This window comes from Pseudoliparis swirei, chromosome 9 (assembly GCF_029220125.1).
Source record: "Pseudoliparis swirei isolate HS2019 ecotype Mariana Trench chromosome 9, NWPU_hadal_v1, whole genome shotgun sequence".
Taxonomy (NCBI): Eukaryota; Metazoa; Chordata; class Actinopteri; order Perciformes; family Liparidae; genus Pseudoliparis; species Pseudoliparis swirei.
The window spans coordinates 15,587,279-15,607,393 of record NC_079396.1 but is presented as its reverse complement, the minus strand read 5'-3'; the positions used below and the strand labels follow the sequence as shown (position 1 = coordinate 15,607,393).

The 20,115-nt window shown below is 41.6% G+C and overlaps 1 protein-coding gene across 1 annotated transcript in view; it reads left to right on the top strand.

Moving 5' to 3' along the window:
• The window catches only part of LOC130200033 (ERC protein 2-like), a 139,190-nt gene that overhangs the window by 61,672 nt on the left and 57,403 nt on the right, over positions 1-20,115 (top strand). Inside the window, exons 15-17 of the mRNA XM_056423979.1 lie at positions 3,587-3,680; positions 8,439-8,600; positions 12,222-12,382. Coding sequence (XP_056279954.1) covers positions 3,587-3,680; positions 8,439-8,600; positions 12,222-12,382 — 417 coding nt within the window. The remainder of the gene's footprint in view (positions 1-3,586; positions 3,681-8,438; positions 8,601-12,221; positions 12,383-20,115) is intronic.

Sequence of the window (20,115 nt, the reverse complement as noted above, 5' to 3'; positions counted from 1 at the left end):
CCGAGCTAATCTACCGAGAAACACTGAACCGGCTTTGAGGAAAGCATCTCTATTGGCTGTTAACACTAATGCTAATAGTGGATTTGTTCAGTAGAACTCTGAAAGCAATGTTTACTGATCTATTGAAGCAGTTTGCAGACATATGGAGGACTGAAATTGAAAACAATTTAAATAATTCATAGTGTGACATACTGGGAGAGAATCATTCGAAACATTTCTTTATTATTTTAATCAAGCCACACTGTGAATGCTTGCCCAGCAATGTGTCTCTCCAACTTGTGTAGTTAATAAGATGGTATTGAAAGTCTTAAAGCACAAGAGAATAGAGGAAGTCCAGTGGATTGCCTTTTTAAAACATGTTCAGTATTATGTAACCTTAAACATCAACAGTAAGTATGCAGATTGAAGATGCTGATGCTTTTCAGAGGTTGATGCTTTCGGTGCCAACGTTGTTCTTATATGGAGGTATTCCTTCCCTCATGGCTGTATGTTAACACGTGGAAATATTTGATATTGTCCTTAATGCTGTTACAGTCTTATACTTTTAATGTTCTTGTAGCGATGTGGGAGCTAAACTTTGAGGAATTTATCAACCTCCCAGTCTCACCATATCAAAGCTATTGACGTGGTAATCACTCTGGTATGTAAGGGAGGGTTTTAGGAAAAGGGAGGGGGGGGATGTTGTGTGTGTGAACGTCTGTATGAACTGTATGTGTGTGAAAGTGTGTGTCTTGGGTAACTCTAGGGAGAATATATGTACGTAGTGTAGCTGGCAAGGGTTTGGACAAGAAAACATAGACACATGATTTTGGGCCATATTCATATGACCACAATCAAACTCCAGATTTGAAAAGTGTCCGTCTTTTGTAAACCACACAAACTGTATGCATGCACACAAACAGAAACATAGCCTTAAACTGTCGGAATACAATATTTCTACATACAATGTTTGTAAACCCCTTCTCTTCTTTCACAAATAAAATGTATCTAATTCAGATCATATCTTATTTCATAAGGTGTGCATCCCTGAGCAAAAATTAGACTTGTGTGGCTTTGTCTGCTTGAAATCAGATGATTTAGTTCCACACTGCTATTTATTACAAGAGAAGAGGAAGAGATAGAGTAAGAATTCAGAGTTATGAAGGGGAAATATAAATCTGGACTTTTTACTCAAAAGGTTATTACTTTTTAAAACCTTTATTTACACAGAGAAAATCAACTTAGAATGCATACTTATTTTTCCAGAAACACCCTTCTTAATATTGACAGTTTCCCACATTGAGATCTATAGTAGCATCTCACGTTCTCACGCACGTTGGCGGCACTCATTGAGCGAGGTGAGATGATCATTTATTCATTTTACTTTTATGAATGCAGTTCTAAATGGATGCAAGTTCTAAGAGATAAAACATGAGAGACAAACAAGAGGAAAACAAATATGGCGAAATGGAAAAACCGAGCGGATGAGAAAAAGAAAGAATGATAGAAATATTTATAGAGACATACAAGAGGAAAAAATAACAGAGCTGTGCTTTGACAGCCAAAAATAAAGCTGAGCTGCTTATGTTGGAAGGCGGATGGGTGGAATGCTCCAGGTGAAAAAAGCCAGAGGAAATGTGAAAAATTACTTATTACGCTAAGTTTAGGAAATGGCTAGACTCATTTACAGTACTCCCTCCCTCCTCTCTCTCTCTCTCTTTCTCTCTCTCTCACTTCATCTTTAAAAAACATTTCACAGCAATAAAATACAACTTTCCTCACAGTTATCCATCATATTTTCCACTCAAAAGCAGCCCAGCCCGTCTGCTACTTATTCACTTTTTACGTGCCCTCATTTGCCTTCACAGTGGTCAAAACACTTACTTCATTTAGCACTGAGGGATTGATGGGGGTTTATCAACAGTGAAAAGGGACCAGCATGTCTGCTGGTTTATACACCTGTGCCAGTGGCGGCTGTGTGTGATAGCTGATATGCCCTCATGATAAGTTTTCTCTTCATGGACATGCCTCTGAGCTTATGAAAACACAGACAGACATCAAAGGTTAGAGTATAAACAGATAACTTCTCCTTCTCCTCTGCACTGTGTAAATATGTATGCACATGTGTACAGATTCTTCATTTAGAATGGAAACAGAATCAGTAAGTAGTAAGTCAGAGACATGAAATGACAGAGCTAATAAACTGACCAATGCTGTGTTTTTGTACAAGGGGAGTAATATCAGATGTAAATACTGTCCTGCTCTGTCTTTTATTATTAGAACAAATACTTTCTTAACGGTTTAAAAGGCACTATGGTGAGTGTATGTGTGTGTGTTTGTGTGTGTTTGTTAAATTTGTTAAATTTGTTCATCATCTTGTTCGGTATTTCACATTAATTGCATACCAACATCACTCATAAAAGCTGACACACACACACACACACACACCATTCTAAGTGCTCTGACAGCAAATATTTGCCCATATGTGGGGGCAGCTTGTATGTTTTGCCCAGAGTAAACCCACCCGTGTGGATATGGAATATTAATGTGGCGCGTTTTAGCAGCTGCTTGGTCACAGCCTATTTACAGTGTTGGAGGGTTCTCTTAAGCGCTAATTTGTCACTGTCAGCTTTCTCGCACTTTCTATGCATTTTTTTTTTAAGTGTGAAGGCCGAACTAGGAACTCAAAGAGTGTGTTTTGTTTGTGAGAAGATATATATATATATATAAGGGCAGCTTTGTGTATCCTATGGTGTTTTGTGGGTTCACGTGCGTGTCCACCAGTGAGCGTATTAAGTATGAGTGTTTCTGTCTGTGTTTTATGCATATTTCTATCTCTGTGTGTGTGTATGTTTGTGTGTGTGTGTGTGCGTGTGCGTGCCTACCATAGTTCTCAGGCAAGTAACCTCAGGAAATGACAAGAAGCAGGTCTTTGTGTGGAGGTAAATGCACAACCGTCCTGGCAGGTTTTGCTCTGTAATCAGGATGTCGGCAACGCACAACACTGACAGCAGATTTATTATCCTGTGAGTGTGTGTGTGTGTGTGTGTATATTTCTGTTAGTGTCTATGGACTTATTTATTTTCTAAAAACACATGCACTTGTGTGTGTGTCTGTGTATACCTGTCTTCTTCCCATACTTTTGGCTTACCTCATGCACTCATTAAGAATGTGTGTGGTTGTGTGCGTGCATGTGCTTCCATCTCATGTCTATGTGTTTGTGTGTTTTGTTGTTGAAAGATTTACAAAGCAGTGTCTCACCTCCATTAGTCAAGTCTCGTCTTGTCCCAGTGTTGCGAAGACGAGGCACACGCACAGTGCTTCCCTGCTCTGCTGTACACACGATCTACCATTCACCTGTATGATGCAATCAGCCAGCTTGGTTTAACTCTGAAAATAAAACAAACTATGAGTAAAAGAAAATTAATTGATCTTTCGATCTATCCATCCATCAGATACATTTCATATTTTGGATGTCATGCAAATATGTGCTTCTGTCAAATATGTGAGCTACAAATCTTTTTGTATTCTATGGTTTAAATGATTGATTTACATTTCCTAATTGAGCGTCTCTTCAACTGTTGTTCCCATATTCCTCTCTCTGAAGGCAATTGAAGTCTCCTAACATCCAGAAGCAGACAATGGTTGGTGAGATGAGGAAAGATGCCCATACTGACAGACATCCACACTCTTTATCACAGGTTTGTGTGTGTGTTTCTTGTGTGTGTGCACATGTGTACATTCTTTGGCCTCACGTTTAGCTCTTCATCACCTATTTATCACACAGTGTGCAGATTGGCTCTTACTGTATACTCATGCATTCAGCTCTCTTCTTTCCTCCTCATCTCTTTTGCAAGCTGTTATTCAGAAAGCATAATCTCTTCCCCTCTCTACATTCTCCAGTTATGTAGAATGTTGCTCTTCTGAGCAACGAGAGCCCTTTTACAGTCTTGTATGCTTCTTGCCCTGCCTCCCTCAGTGCATCTCAGAATCAGTCCTAAGTGGAAGAGACAGGCATTTAGTCCTGCATATAAGCTCTATATGAAGCCATAATGGCTCAGATGGGAATAGTAAAGAACTGATTACTGAGGCAGGAGAGAGAATCATGATTTACCATTATTTTTATTGTATATTTCTCCTACGATGTCAACAAGAGTGTCAGCTGTTTGCTTGACAGTATGTGTGTGTCTGTGTGCATGTTTGTCCGCTAGCCTGCAGAGCAATGCTGAGGTGTTAATATGTAGAACTCAGCAATGCCAGGTCATTCCCACAGGACCGATGAAAGAGAGAACACCTCTCTGTAGCTCTCTGCCAAAGAGAACCAGAGCTGCTGTCAGCCTGTTTTTGGTTGAGATATTTTGTTATTTCTGTGTGTGCTGGCAGGCAGCATCCAACATCCTATTTCCTCTCCTAAACAGCATCTGAGTAGCACACATTAATATTTCTACAACCTGGAAAGAGACAAGAAGTGAGTGCCAGAAAGAAAGAAAGAAAGAAAGAGGTAGAGGGACAAGTGCAAGGGGGAAGTGGATTGATGTCAGGTAGATAGATGACTTCCACAAAAACAGCTAAATGGAAAGTTTCAGAGGGAGTTGATTTATTTTGTTGGTATATATTGAATGTTTTATAAAATACTAAGTTTATTGTCATTCATCCATATCAAAACCTGGCCGATACTGATGAAAGTAATTTAAAATGTAAAAGTTGGTCCGTCAATAGGTAGATCAAACAGAATATGTCATAATTGACATTAACATTCTACTGTTCCTGTTAAACATCAGAATTTCACATTGTGATTGTGAGCACGTTAAGATGCATTTCACTCACAGCACCGCAGTGCCAGAGAAAAGCTTCAATGAGCTGCTTGCATGGCTTTAGACCGGTTTTAACATTAACACCTAGCATTAACAACATTTTTTGTTTTTTATATATAATCCCTTCAATGTGGTTATTTACGAAGTGTTCTCAGGTGTGCTGTGAGTGTTATATTTTACAGTTGGAAAATAACCTGGTGAGTTAACTATGTACTGGCAACACTTAATAGGTTCTGTAAGGCATTTCTGCTTATCCGTCAAAATACTCGCCAATACAATATATCTTTGATTTGCTTATCCCTTTGGCTCCATTCTATCTGTGTACGAACACAATGGTGCTCCTTTCTGAGGCCAATGGACACAACAACAATCCAAACAAAACACACAAAAACAAGACCCCGAGAGACCTGTCCAACAGCACAATCTTGACCGTACATAATATTATAGGATATAAGAAAATGTTAGGAACAATATGATTGAGTACAGCAGCAATATTTTAAAAAGATTCACAAGGATTCTGTTGAACATGTACAACTTGTACTACATAAGAATTATAGAGCCCAGCACATATTCCAGCTCACTATCTGTGATGCTGATATTCTGTATATTGTGTTTGCTCAGCAGTCAGGTTGTGTTGTGGCCTATACCTCCCTTTCTTTCCCATGCTCTCTCTCTCTCTCGCTCTCTCTCTTATCTCTCCCCTCTCTCTCTCTCTCCCCCCACCCTCCCTCCATTTATCTCTGGATCCATCAGGAACACAGCACACTCTGAGGGTAAACACAAACAAACAGGGCCTTCCCCTACAGCTCCCTCTCCCCATCCATCCAGGGGAGTTTATGTGGGATGGACTGATAGCATCTCTCCGCTCCATCGTCCCCATCGCGCCACGCTGCACTTCACAAACACAGAGAAAACTCACATCGGAAATGTTCACTTCAAGCCTTTTATTTCTCTTTTTATCTGTAACGGAGAAGCTTCAGCGACACTCAATACCCAACCCCTCTATTTAGAAACACGAATTATAGAAGATCTGGGGACGGTTGAAGAAGATAGACACTCCGAGCCTGTTCCCACTTTCGGTACATTGGACTGAAACCTCTGGCCATGCACACATGCGTAACATTTCTTAAATCATGAAATAGGACACACAGAAGTTGATGCTACACACTTAACTCTTTTGACAGAGACAGACGTCTGTGTGGTTTATGTGCTTGTGTGTGTGTATGTGTGTGTGTGTGTGTGTGTGTGTGAAGCTAAGGTTTTTAGGTATATAGCTTCTGGAAATGTGCATTCTCTCACTCTCTGCTCGTTTATTTAAGTGATTATAATCCCTCCATCAAACCAGAAAAGGCCAGACTCCATAATGATCCTTCCCAAGGGTATTAGGTGATGATTGGTGCTGCAGGGGCAATTATCTTTCCATTCCTCCCCACTCTATCTCCTTTTTCCATTCTTTGTGTTCTTGAATGCCAGCAATATTCTCTTGTAACGAATACAAAATCACATAACACACAGATATGCACTGACACAGACAGACATAGACATATTTTGCAGATATGCAGACACACACACACACACACACACACACACACACACACACACACACACACACACACACACACACACACACACACACACACACACACACACACACACACACACACACACACACACACACACACACACACACACACACACACAGAGGTAGACACAGCTTTATGGTCAGGTTTCATTCATGGGTCGAGCGGTGGCAGCCCCATCTCAGTGGGGTGTATGAGTGTGTGTGTGTGTGTGCGCGTGCGTGTGTGTGTTTCTGTCTGTTAGGCGGGGTCAGACCAGTACTTGTTGATTCTGGTGCATCGAATTACTGCCCGTCTGTCACATTCAATTATAGCTTTGGACTGCTGACGCACACAGCCTGCCTCTGTATGTGTGTGTGCGGGTGTTTGTCGCTCACCTCCAGCTGTGTCGTGCTGACGTGACGAGCTACAAGTATCCGCTTGCAATTTGGCTGGTTTGGCACTATTTTCATCACACTCAGGTTTAATCCCATCGCTGGTGTTTCAGTCATTATCGCTGAATAAGTCCAATGATTAGCCTTTTTTGTCATAAATACTTTTTCATGAAGGAGCCCAGCTATTTCATAATTTGTGCTGAATTGTAGGAGCTTTCTTCGCCACTATGTGTATGATACAGGGACCAAGTCCAAAATCACTTCAATATGTATTAGGGTGGTAAATTAGCCATTCAGATGCATCACCCATGGTTCACTTCCAAGCATTGCTGTTTCCTTTTTTTGCCCTTAGAATAGACTCACCGTGTGTGGTACTGTTTGGCTGAAAGCTTCTTTTATGCAAATGTTAATTACTTCATAATAACAATATCACACGCACACTATCGTTGAGCTCGACATATCAGCTATCAGCTGCAAAACTGCCAGCATTCTGAACTCAATAACAGGCTCTTACATGCAGAAGTTTCTGAGATTCTAAGTGCTTGTAGCGTGACTTTGGGAAACGTTGAAACATTTCAGCCAGGACATTTTTCTCTTTTACTCGTTTTTATTTCTTGCTGTCTGGATAGAGTTTCCTACGCACCCTCTTTGCTTCAAACAATGTCTGTTGCTCCGGGCAACTTGTTGGTTGTGTCATGTTCATTTTATTCATACTTCTACAACTGTGATATCAAACCTGTGGTGTTTCCAGTTCAGTTCAAGTTCCAGCTTCCAGTATTTAGTCTAACCCTCAAAACACCCATCTACTGTTTTTCCATAGAAAGCAGGTAGTTGTTTTCACTCATATGCCATGTACCCTTACATACAATTAAGTAACTAATATCATTATGTAATGTTGCACAAACTGTGTTTACATGATATTTTATATTTAGTCGTTCTTATCAGAATCCTACTTTTTCGACATCTGATTTGGTGTTTTTGGCAGGTGCAGATTCTGTTACTTAGTAGCCACTTAGCACCCCTCTAATGAGTGTGTTGCAACACGTGTAACTGAACTCTTTGTTGCTCAGTTTCTGCTGCTCCCAGAAAAGTGTGAATGTGTGAACTTGAAAGCAAGTCAACGACTGAAGAGAGAGTTTAAATTTAAAAAACGAGAGAGAGAATCAGGGGTTTATTATTTCTGCCCAGTGTTTTCTTTCACAGTTGCATCACCCAGTGTGGAGAGGGATCTTTTCCCCCAACTCACCATGGGTGTCAGGGAGGCCACACACTGACTGTGCATGTGAAAGCACATGGTCAACTCCACACACCCACACTTGCACATGTGCACACTGATATGGATGTCAGCAAAGGTCACTGCACTTACACACACCCTCTCCCCATCACTCAGCACTCTCTTCCGTCTCGGCCGTGTCTTTCGAGAGAAGTTGTGTTCTTCTCTCACCACTACTTTTCTTAACTTTTGGAAGTCTTTCCCTTTGTTTCTGTTTTACATGGACTGGGTTTGTTTTAGTGGAGAGATCAACAAATACACATTTTCTCAAGCTATCTTTTGTCAATACAGTCTTATTCCAATGCAACATCATGTGATGAGTTCGAAAAACAAAGTATACTCAAAGAAAACACTCTCTCCCTGGCTTTTGCTACTTTGCTTCCAACCTGCCTCCTCGTCCTCCTCTGAACTCTTTCAGCACCTTGAGCTTCCACTTTCAGCTTCCCAGGATGCCATGCGGGAGACGGCGGAGCAGATCAAGGAACTGGAGACGGCACTGAGGGAGAGCATGAACACCTCCGCACATAGAGAGGCTCTCTGGGTGCAAGAGGAGACTGCTCGTGTTCAGGCCCAGAGACAGGTTAACCTGATGTTTCACACACTAATGGGAGACTACTGTATACACTCATTCATACACCTACAGATAGTTGCATGCAGCCATACCTTTAAAACTAAATGCAGGTAACAGCTCACCTAGAACCAAGAAGGACCACTGGACTACATGGAAGGAACATAACTGCAGTGCACACCCATGTGGCCAAGAGTGTAACTGCAGGCAGCCTGTCGTTAATGAATGATCCTTAATCCCTTTAGGTATAGCTCTTAAAGTACCATTATTGCCAATCTAGTTTTATTTTTTTAATTCATGTCTGTTATTTTCCTTTTTTTTCTTCATTCAATTTGAATTCTCTAAATGCTGTTTGTCCTTCTTTTAATGTTCTGTTGCTCATTAAGTTTGCTGTTGCATGCTTGAAAATGTGAGCATATGTTTAACATCTTGTAAGTTTATGTGCCTGTAATGCAAATTCATTAACACATTTTTAAACCTGTAGTTTTGATGGAGTACAGGCTGCCCTTAAACTTTCTGACTGCCCTTTGTATGTCCTGCTATCTGTTAGTCTTTCTGAATGCCAGCTGGTCAGTCTATAATTTTAGAAAAGTTGAAAAAGGTTTATGTGTGTGCTTTTGTAACATCTGTGCGTGTGTGTGTGTGTGTGTGTGTGTGTGTGTGTGTGCGTGCGTGCGTGTGTGTGTGTGTGTGTGAGAGAGAGAGAGAGAGAGAAAAAAGATGTGTCTGTGGTGGGAAAGAGAAACAGGGCAAGGGAGTGTGTTTCCTCCTGGTGTGAGTGTGCATCTGAATGAGAATGACCTCGCATTACTGATGAGTGCCACAAGTAATATGAGAGCAATCGGCGGTTGAAACAAGAAGTAACATTTTGAGGCAGAATGGTGGCAGCATTGCTTCAAACACACATACATATGCACACGCACACAAACACACGCACACTTAAAAGTTGAAGGAGTGAGGAGATTGGTGGACAGATCGGGACATTAAGAGGTCAAACTCAGTTTAGAGAAGTCTGTTAGAGCCAATGCTAACTGAGACTGTTTCTTTTACCGCTTTTTTCAATTTCTGTACTTTACATGCTTGACTTACAATCAGCATGGATACTGTTTATTAAACAATATTCTGAACCACTGAGAAGTCTGAAAGAATATTTATGTCTGTGGGACTTTTCGCTTGCACACAAGTGGATGATTCAGCTTTGACCTCAGTTTACCCTTGTGGAGTCACAATCAGGGAAACCCTTTCCTTACTTGTGACACGTTAACGTTAACTCGTTGACCCCACTTCTTTGCCAACTTGCTTTCATTTCAAGTCAATCCAGACCCTACACATAGAGAACATAATGAGCCAGCATGCAGTCATACTGGAGTCTGCATTTGACAGGTATTGAGCCCAAATAGAGTTGCAGTCGACTGAAGGAAAGGTATCCATTCAACCTGGTCCTCCAGCTGCCCTGTCGTTGATGCTCACAGTTACAGTCGAAGCTGTCAACACATTGCATTTTGTGAGCCAGCATGACGTCAGCACATAACGAGTCAGTGAGTCAACATGCCATTAACATGCAGTTACACAGTTGTCAGTCAACCGCCGCTCTTGCCTCAGACCCAAGAGAAAAAACAGTGTGTGTGGAAAGGGATGTTGGGGGAAGAGAGAGCGGTACAGGTCCTTCTGAAACATCACCTGACCCTGGCACCGTTTCAGAGTGCCCTGGCAGACTCACATTCTCACATCCCCCCTGCCCCCCTGCCTTAGTCTTTCTTTAGTTTCCTTCTTTCTCCACTGTCCCATAGTAATCCGTCTCATGATGTCTAATACGCTAAACACAGTCTTCCATCAGCCTGACCCACTGAAATGAAGCATTGGTAATGCCCTGGCTTACTTTTATTCACACCCCCACTCGCTAAGTCTCTCACTCTCTCTCTGTGTCTTGTCTTTCTCCTCCCATCATTTCTGCTGTTCATCCATTGTCCCACGTCTCTGCCTTCTTAAGTTGTCTCAGTCGATTTTCTCCTCCTTGTCTCTCCCTTCCTCTTCATCTCTGTTCCCATATCTATTCTCTCTCTCTCTCTCTCTCTCTCTCTGTGGCGTTTGAACTAGGCCTCTGAACCAGCAACACCCACGCAAATGGACAAGAGGGATTTGGCCCTTACCTCTGATCCCCCAATCAGCTTAGCACCTAAAGGGGCTTTGGGACAGTCTTAGTGAGCCTTAGCCTGGCTGGGGGGCTTTGCCTTGAAGTTGAGTTAAATTAGCACGCACAGGCTCACTGCTAAGCTGATTAGGTCCCTAATTTCACTAAAATGCATTATATTCCTTATTAATGATGTGATTGTGAATTGAGGGCTAGCCTGGGTGGTGGACTAATGGGGGACTGGGAGGTAGGCAGTCGGCGCATGAGGCTTGATAGACATGTGGTGGGTATAAATGGAGGTGTGTGTGTGTGTGTGACCCTTGACTCTCAAGATGAAAAGACTGGCTTTGGATTCTTTCAAGCCTGAAAGAAGACATTAAACATTAAGCATGGTGTGATTTTGGACGGTTGGATGTCTTGTTGATACTGGATATATTCACTGCAAATTAAATTGTTGTTGGCAAGGATTTTATTTAAAACAATACTTTGGTACATTTTAAGGAAGTCATGACCAAAAGTTGTCCCTCTTCCCACCATTTAAAATATCTGTATTCCCCACTCGCGTGGCTTTTAGCCTTTCGTCTCTCGCTCCATATGTGATATTCATGAACAGTCAGTGAGCACATTATCTGACATCTGTGAAACACACCTAGAAAGCTGGCGGAGATGGAGAGTGTCCTGAAAATGTGTGAACGATTTGGCCCCTTCATAAAAGAGGCCCATTGCTTTTTTCATGTCCTTACCCCATGGAGTGCTTCCCCCTAATATTCGTTCTTTTTTAGTTTGTTTTGCTTCTCCTTCACTTTCTTTCTCTTTGTTCATTTGAGATCCACCACATCAGAATTAATTTTTTGACTATCTTGTGTCTCAAATCTGCGAATAATCAGAATCGAACAATGGTACACATTTTAATTCCTGTGGTCATCCATTTACATCATCCAAACAAGCCTGCCTAGTACTCCATCCTATTGTAAATAACTTGTTGTTAGACAATTACACACTTCCTGTTTTAGGATAATGATGCCCTGAGGTCACATCCTGCCTTTCAGACATGCAGGTTGGCCTGCATAGCTTGAGGGCATGTGTGTGCAGAGGGAGGAGATGTAGTTGAGGGCTTGAGTATTATTCTCACCTGCTCTAAAGTAGAGCCACACTTGAGAGGGAGATAAAATAAGTGGATAAAGGTGGGAGAGAAGAGGGAACCCTTGTTTCCAGTCCAAGGGGAAGGCGGACACATCATTCTTCTCTCTTTTGAACTATAGACATTTCACCTGCATTTAGACTACATCAATTGGCCATTTGTTTTCACACCTCTATGTAGTGGAATAAAAGTGCACATAATTGTGTTTCTGATTATTTTACCATGTACGTGTGTGAGACTGCAAGTATATTGTATGTCGACTTTTAAGTTCTATGCTTTAATGAAAACAGAGACATGTGGCAAGTATCCTGGTTCGTTTTGATACTGTTTGAGCCTGTGCACATTTGTCTCCCTTGAATAGTTGGAGGAGCTGATGGGGGCTTTAGAGAAGACCCGCCATGAGCTGGACGCCACCAAACTGCATCTGTCATCCACTCAGCAGTCCCTGCACGAGAGAGACGGACACCTTAATAGTCTTCGCCAGGAGAGACGCAAACAGCTGGAGGAGATTCTGGAGATGAAGTTAGTCTTGCACTTAGACGTCTTTATCTACCTATCTACCTAAAGCTACTCATGCACGTATTGAATTGTATGGTAATTTCAACTGATTAACTCTTTTCGTTACAGGCCTTGATCACATACTCGGTGACCATGTGCTGTCCTGTACATTCATGATTATGCAATTCTCTAATCATTGAAAGAAATATTTGGCTATTGCAGTAATATGAATACATTTAATTGAATTTGCATTAAAAGCTACATAAAAAGTCCATAAAAACCCCAGAGACGTCAAATGTTTGTGGTAGCGTTTTCATACCCAACACATAAAAGTATATGATGAAGGATCCTTTCTTGCAAAGCTCACCGCAGCAGCAATGTGTGTGTGTGAGACACTTTTAATAGGCACATTTATGCGCTCACCTGTACGCTCACATGTGCATCTGTGCATGAGTGTTATAGAGATCAGGGCCGAGGTGTGTTGTGAAGCAGGATCAGCTGTTGTCTAAAGCTGCCTTGTGAAAAGTTACATAAATGGAGCACAGGTGTTCCAGCCTTAGACTGCAGGTCACAACAATGTGTGTTTGGCTTTTTGTTCTTCCTTTGTATGACACGGTCGAGAAGGAGGCTGCACTGTCACACCATGTGTGAGTGTGTGGTATGGATGTGTGATTGAAGTTCAGTGATCTGTCAGTGGAGCGGCAACATGTGTGTTTGCTTTGAGCTCTCTGATTGAAGGAGCATGGAGCCACATATGTGGTTGTCGCAGAGAAATGCCTTTAATGTCAGACACTCGGTACACTACAAAAGGGAAGGCCGGAACATATGTATAGAAAACACAACATTTAAAATCCATTATGTCTCACAAACTCCTCTGATCACACTAACTCTGAAGGAATGTGTGTATGCGTATGTGCCGGAGACCAAGAAAGAGAGCGCCATTGCCCGTGTCTCTGCACACACATGCACTTGTGATACAAAACATCTTCCTGTCTGTTCCAATTTGCACCATCCAAACATTACCAGGAATGTTCAGCAGAGGAAATGTTTCACATATGATGCCGACACAACCCAAACTTCTTGGGATGTACGTGAACATAGAGAAAATGTGAATAACAGTTTTGTTTTGTAGCACTCTGCTTCTATTATCATTATATTACCACTATAACGGTGTCTGAGGAAGAGGGTACGTGTGATGGTTGGTTGACATGAACAGTACAAGGTAGATGGGATTCTTTGCCTTTGTGTTTGAGACTTTGACTGAATGCAAGTCTACACTGGTAAGAGCTAATGGAGGGGGCACAGGGGGCACGAGTGTGTGTGTGGTCTCTTGTGGCTTTGAAACTGTATGTGTCTGTGTGTATGAGGAGGTCACAGGCAGCAGTTTGGGGTCACTGATGATGACGATTAAAGGACTGTTGGGGCGAAGCTTTGTGAGACTGACTTACAGCTGAACAAGCCACAAAGATACACATGCAGAATGTACACACAACCTCAGTGGAACTCACATATAATCACTCACGTCTGCAGACATGCACATACTTACACAAACTTTGGCTTTCTGCTTTAAAAGGGGGCCATATTCCCACAGCACAGTTCTGGTCCAAGTTAGCACAGGGAAAACTAAACAGGAAAGATAAGGCAGAGAAAGAGAGAGTGAGAGAGCAGGGGTGTGAGAGTGAACGCAAGAAGACATTGAGACAGAAAGAGAGAATTAGAGGGAGGAGAGGATGGAATAGAGGGGCTACACATACTGAAGTATTTCAAATCTTAGAAATCATGAGACAAGTTTGATTGCATGCCAAGTTTCTCCTTCTCACCGCTGTAATGTGGCATTTGTCAAGAAGACCAGCTGAAGCAAACCATGTGAGGCACGTTCCCCAGTGAACTGCGGAGCGCTCTGTGTGTGTTTTCATGTATGTTTGTATAAGCCAGAGAAAGAGAAGGCGGGAGAGCTGATTCTTGGCTTTTTAACAATGTTAATGAAAGAGACAAGAAAAAAGAAATAATGTTCAATATCCTGCATTATGGGTTTCCTATAGGGTGTGTGTGTGTGTGTGTGTGTGTGTGTGTGTGTGAGATACAAAGAGAGATAGAGAAAAAAAGAAATTTACATTTGTACCTTTTCAGATATAGAGCTGAATGCTTGATGTATAAGGAGCGGTGCAGGTCTGTTTCCACCATCCCGTACAGTACACACACACACACACACACACACACACACAGACAGATGGCCTCCAGAGGAACTAGTCATCAAATGAGTCTAGGGTCACGGGTTGTACGTGAACAATAGATAAATTATATGTTTGGACATTTTGAAAAGTTAATCATTGAGATGTTTCCATAGTCGGAGTGGGATAATACTACATGCCACAACATTGTAGTGGCTTGCTCAATCTGATCCTCCTGTAGACACTGAGAATTTTGCTGATATTATCTCTGTTTACATTTTCGTGATGGAAAACGATGATAAAGCAAGGAAAAAGGTAGCAGCAGCTTTAAGGGCAGACACATAAAGAGAGAGTTGACAAAGTGACATTTTTTCGAGGTAGAGGTAGGGGAAATTGCCGATTTGAGGAATGGAGGGGAGAATCATGCGAACATTAGTAGAATGACTGCAAGACGGAGCAAAAGAGATGTTGCAGAGAGTTAGGGAGGGAATAGTAAATGATGGAGAAAAAAAAGGATGATAAAATGGAAGAGTTATTGATTGACGGGGTGATGGATGGATAGAGGAAGCGAGGAGGAGAATGATGGAGGAAGTGGTGGAAGAAAGAAACGGGACAAGATTAGATATAGCTGTGTGGAAAGAAGCAGAGTCTGGTTATCAACCGAGTCAAGGGGAACATACCATGGATCAGAAAACACCTGCACCGCGTCCACCTGTTCATTTATATTTATATTTTCACATGAGAAAGCCTAAAAGTCCAAATATACAGTAGATTTATTGAAAAATATGTTCATGCTAGGCTGAGTTGAAGAATTATTGAAAAAATTACAAAAAGGCCATGGAATATATTTTTGAACTTTTTATGATTTTAATTGCATATTTTTCTTTATCTTCTTTTGTTGTTATATTTCTTTACTTTACCAAACCACAAGTAATAAACAAAGACCACTAACTCCTTAGTGTAACATAAAACCAGGAGCTCTATGAGCTACACACTTGTATGCCCCTTTCTTAACATGTTTCTTCACAGTTATACATTATTTTTTCTTAATCATAATAATGATACTAATTTTCATTATTTTGATAGAAACATATATTTTTAGCCATTCTAAAAAAGCAAAATATGAACTATATCTTATGCATACTCCTTTTCATCATGTCATTAAATCAAACATGTCTAGGCACATGGCCTTTTCTACTTCCAGTGTAAATGTAATAACCCTAACCCTGAAAATTGGCTTCATTGTGCCATGGATTACTGTAACTAGCAAACAAAACGATACATGAACCCTAGAGTAGTAGCGACAATATGACTTTCAAATCCTCAATATAGACATCCTGTCTACACATTGCCATTGCCATGGTTACACTAACTAAACACACACAGAGAGACCAGCTGTACTGGCAAGGTCATGTCCCTGCTCACTGATCTCTCTGAGGGGCCTGGACACACACACACAAACACACACACACACACACACACACACACACACAAACCCTTACAAACTCACAGGCAGATATGCACAGATGTCCATCATGTAAACTCACTGAAACGCATTTAAACCAAGAAATAAAAATGATCTTTTCAAATCCATTATTTCAACCAGCAGCAGCATTGCGATCACAATGTTTTAAGATGACATTCATATATACGCTGGTAGAATCTGCAGACTGGTATGGTGTTTCAGTGCCATTGTTGTGATAAGTAATGATGAGACATAGAGGGTTGGTGCAGTGTGTGAATGGGATTCTCTGTATTGCAGTGATGAGGAGGGTCTGACCACACATCACCTTCCTCACTCTACAAGCAAGTTTGTATGTGTGTCGCCTCGTGGGAACTTCGGGCCATTCATCATGTCTGTCTGTGCTCCCCTGCCCTCTGACACACATGTTTACCTTCGACATGTGTGTCGGCTGTGAGCCTGTAGGTGAGTTATTATGTCAGGGCCTCGGCATGCACCACCCTCCTCCTCTTCGTCCTCGTCCTCCTCATTTAAGGTTTTGCCAATGGAGGGCTTCATCACATTAAAATCTCTGCTTCTAAGATCTTGGTCAGTACAGTAAGGTAATGACAGACTTCTATCTTCATACAGTAAGCTTTCCCCCAGACCATGTTATTCTCTGGGAATGCACTCTGCAAACATCATGTCTTGATCTCAGTTCTCTCAGAGTTAGGCTGTTTTAATATCAATTCTGGTTATTTTTGTATCACTACTTATTAATATTTTATTGGTGCATAGTATTTTTGGCAAGCATTAACACACCCAGTGCAAATGATTTGGAGGTGTTATGTCCTGTACATTACGTGAAACCCTGACTTGAGTTTAGATAAAAACTAATAACAAATAACAAATTGACGCGAGGACAGTATTGGTCGAAATGAGACCATTTGTTTAGTTAAACTGATAGACAGAGATGGAATAGTCTTTTCAGAGACATACCAAACCTATTTTCTTAATCTGAGGACATAATGAAGATTGGGTGACTGACACACAAAAACAAAAAGAATGCAGTGATTGACAACTAGAGAGGAAGATAGGGGGGCCTCCACGTCAAGAAGCCTATGGGAAGATATCGCATGTGGAAAACTCTTTCATCTTCGTACTGAGTCAGTTTTCCCCACTAGAGTACCATCATTCTTTCACGGTCTCTTCTTACTTTTACTTCATCACTCTTTTAAGGCTGACCCCCTTAACTTCCTCTGTGGAGCACATGCTCTCCCTCCCTCTCTTTTGTGTCTTGTTCGATCTCTGGATGGGTGGAAGAAGGCCTGGAATTTATCACACATACCTAATAATTACATTCACAGGAAATGGTCCTGAGGAAGTAGGTGTACTAGCTCTACTAATTAGTGTCAGTCGCAAAGACACATGCACATACTTGCACATACAAACACACACACACACACATATACACACACACACACACACAGCTAATTAGCGTTATTTGGGTGATGTAGAAGTCTCAGGAAAGCTCAATCTGATTTGCCCAAGGGAGACTAACACCCACACGTTTACCCGGTTGTATACATTTCTAGACTAATTGATTGTAAGTCTGTGTGTGTGTGTGTGTGTGTGTGTGTGCGCGTGTGTGCGTGTCGGAGCATTTGAGTGTGTGCATGAGTGGGCAATTGATTAGGTGGGCCCTGCGGCCATAAAGAGGCAGACCAGGACACAGGACTCAGAGGTGACCAATGAAGGCCTCCTTAACGACAGTCTTGCCCTCAGGGTCACCAAAGGCACGAGAAGAAGGAAGGGGAGGTCAAGGGAGAAGGTGTCCGTGGAGAAAGAAAGATATCTTCATGCATGTAAAGCACATTTGAATTCAGAATCTAGAGATATCCAGATTGACATTCAGATATACACAAGGCAGTAACATGGATAGATCAATAGCAGCAGAGAAAGAGCACAACGAGCTAACTGAAAGCCCAAAGAGTGTGCAGCGTTGAGTGACTTCAGAAAGAAAGAGGGATGAGTTATTTTAAGTGCAGTCATATATAATATGTTGTTGGAAGTTCTGGGTTGTAAAACAGCCATTAAAACAGTGGCCTAGTAAAATGCCCTCATGGTTTACCATTATGGGCACATGAAATGCTGGTATAGCCACACAAGTGAGTCAATGGGGCTTACTGGCATATATTCACACACAGTAAACACCTCCAAGCCTCTGTGGTTGACACACACTCACACGCACACACACACAGACACACGCACACACACACACCTACACACACACGCACACACCTGAGTTTGGGCTCCTGTTTTTCTCCTCTGGCTTTTCTGTTTACATGTGTCTGTCTTTATCTGTATATAAGTATGTCTCAGTGTCTGTGTCCCTTCCCCTTTAGTTTAGCATATTTTACAGATCAATTAAAAATGGCTAAATGTTGAGTGCTTTCTCTGTGTCTCCGCAGCTTTAGTTCAACGCTTTTTCAACCAGTTTTTCTGAATCAGAGTAAGATATTGTTACATAAAGCACTCGCTAAGAAGGGCTTAGTCTTTCTGACTCTTTCTTGGTTTCACTGGAGTTTTATTGGCTCAGCACGTCTCTTAGTCTTCCTGAGATGGTTCCCAGGAGGTTTTAAAAGAAAACAATAGTAGAAATGACTGCTTCCCTGCACATGGCTGCTTAATCGCTGCACACCAGTCAGCATACACCATGGCAGCCCCTGGCTTGTCTAAATTGTTTGTGTGTATGTGTGTGTGTGTGTGTGTGTGTGTGAGTGATCTGCTTAATTCAGGGATGCAGACCCAAACTGTAATTATCATTATGTACTTCTCGGCAGTGGCAGTAAACAGCCCACGCAAGTTTGGATGAGTGTATATCCTCACTGATGCACATTGAAAGTGTTTGTGTGCAAAGAACAACATGTGCATACATGCATTTGTGTGTGTGAGATTGTGTGTGCGTGTGCACACGCATATACACAATGATGTGAGCTATTAGCAGTGAAAGATAAGCAGATTGTGCCAGTGGCTTTGTGATGATTTTTCCTGCTCTTGTCTTGGCCCTGCTATTGTTTAGTTGGTCTCCGCTAAATGGAGACATAATGGAAACATGACTGTTCTCTCGGGGGCCGGTGGGTATCCAGAGTTTAGGCCTGGAAAGAAGAATAAATGAGAAGAGAAGGGAACTAGAGGAAATGAAAGGAGAAGGGTGGAAAGAGAAAAAGAAGAAATACAAATAAATCAGAAGAGAAAGTATAGGGATTATTTTAAGATCACCACTAGAATTTCAAATCTCATAAAAATAAAAGCTACATTTTTCTTATTTGTTTGTGGAGGGAAATTACCATTCACAACCATTACAGACCCTGTTAAGTTTCACAACTCTGCAATAAAACGTCTCATTTTTACGATATCAGAGTTGATGTCCAACAAAAAGCAAAGCAAAACCAACTGAAACGAGAAGAAAAGAGAAAAAGAACACACCGAACTAAAACCCAAAGTTTATTTGGAGAAAGCATCACATCTATTCAAGATGGCAACCGCAGTTTCATCCTTGTAGTCCTTCATCTTTAAAGCTAGCATCATTACGACACAAAGGGCCTTCATGTGGGCACGCAGACAGGACTGGTCACCACAAAACAAACAACACAGGAATCCCGCAGAGACAAATGGCTAGAGGGAGCGTGAGCAAAGACAATGGCACGACTTTCAAGCCGTAGATGAAACACAGAATATGGACAGTGTGTATGCGTGATTGAGAATGTGGCCATTCGCGAATGTCTTGATATGAAGTATGTCTGGTGTAATTTAAGTCAAGATCAGAAGACTGAGGAATAAGCTGTGCCATTACAGCATACAATATTCAAAGCCTGAACAGGTCTTCACTGACATTACTGTAACCAAAACCAAACAAAATATGTATTACACATTTTCGTTATGAAGTGTGAGGCATTTGGAAAGATGATGAGGTTGACATCACCGAGCATGTGGTGGTGTGTTTCCTTTCATTTCCTTCTGTGTTTACACTTAACCTGTAGCAGCCATTGAAGCATTCTGCAACAGAAACCACACTTTTTCTCAAAGTCACAATTCAGTCACACTGGAATGCACAGACGTCATACAACAATCCAGGAATCAGT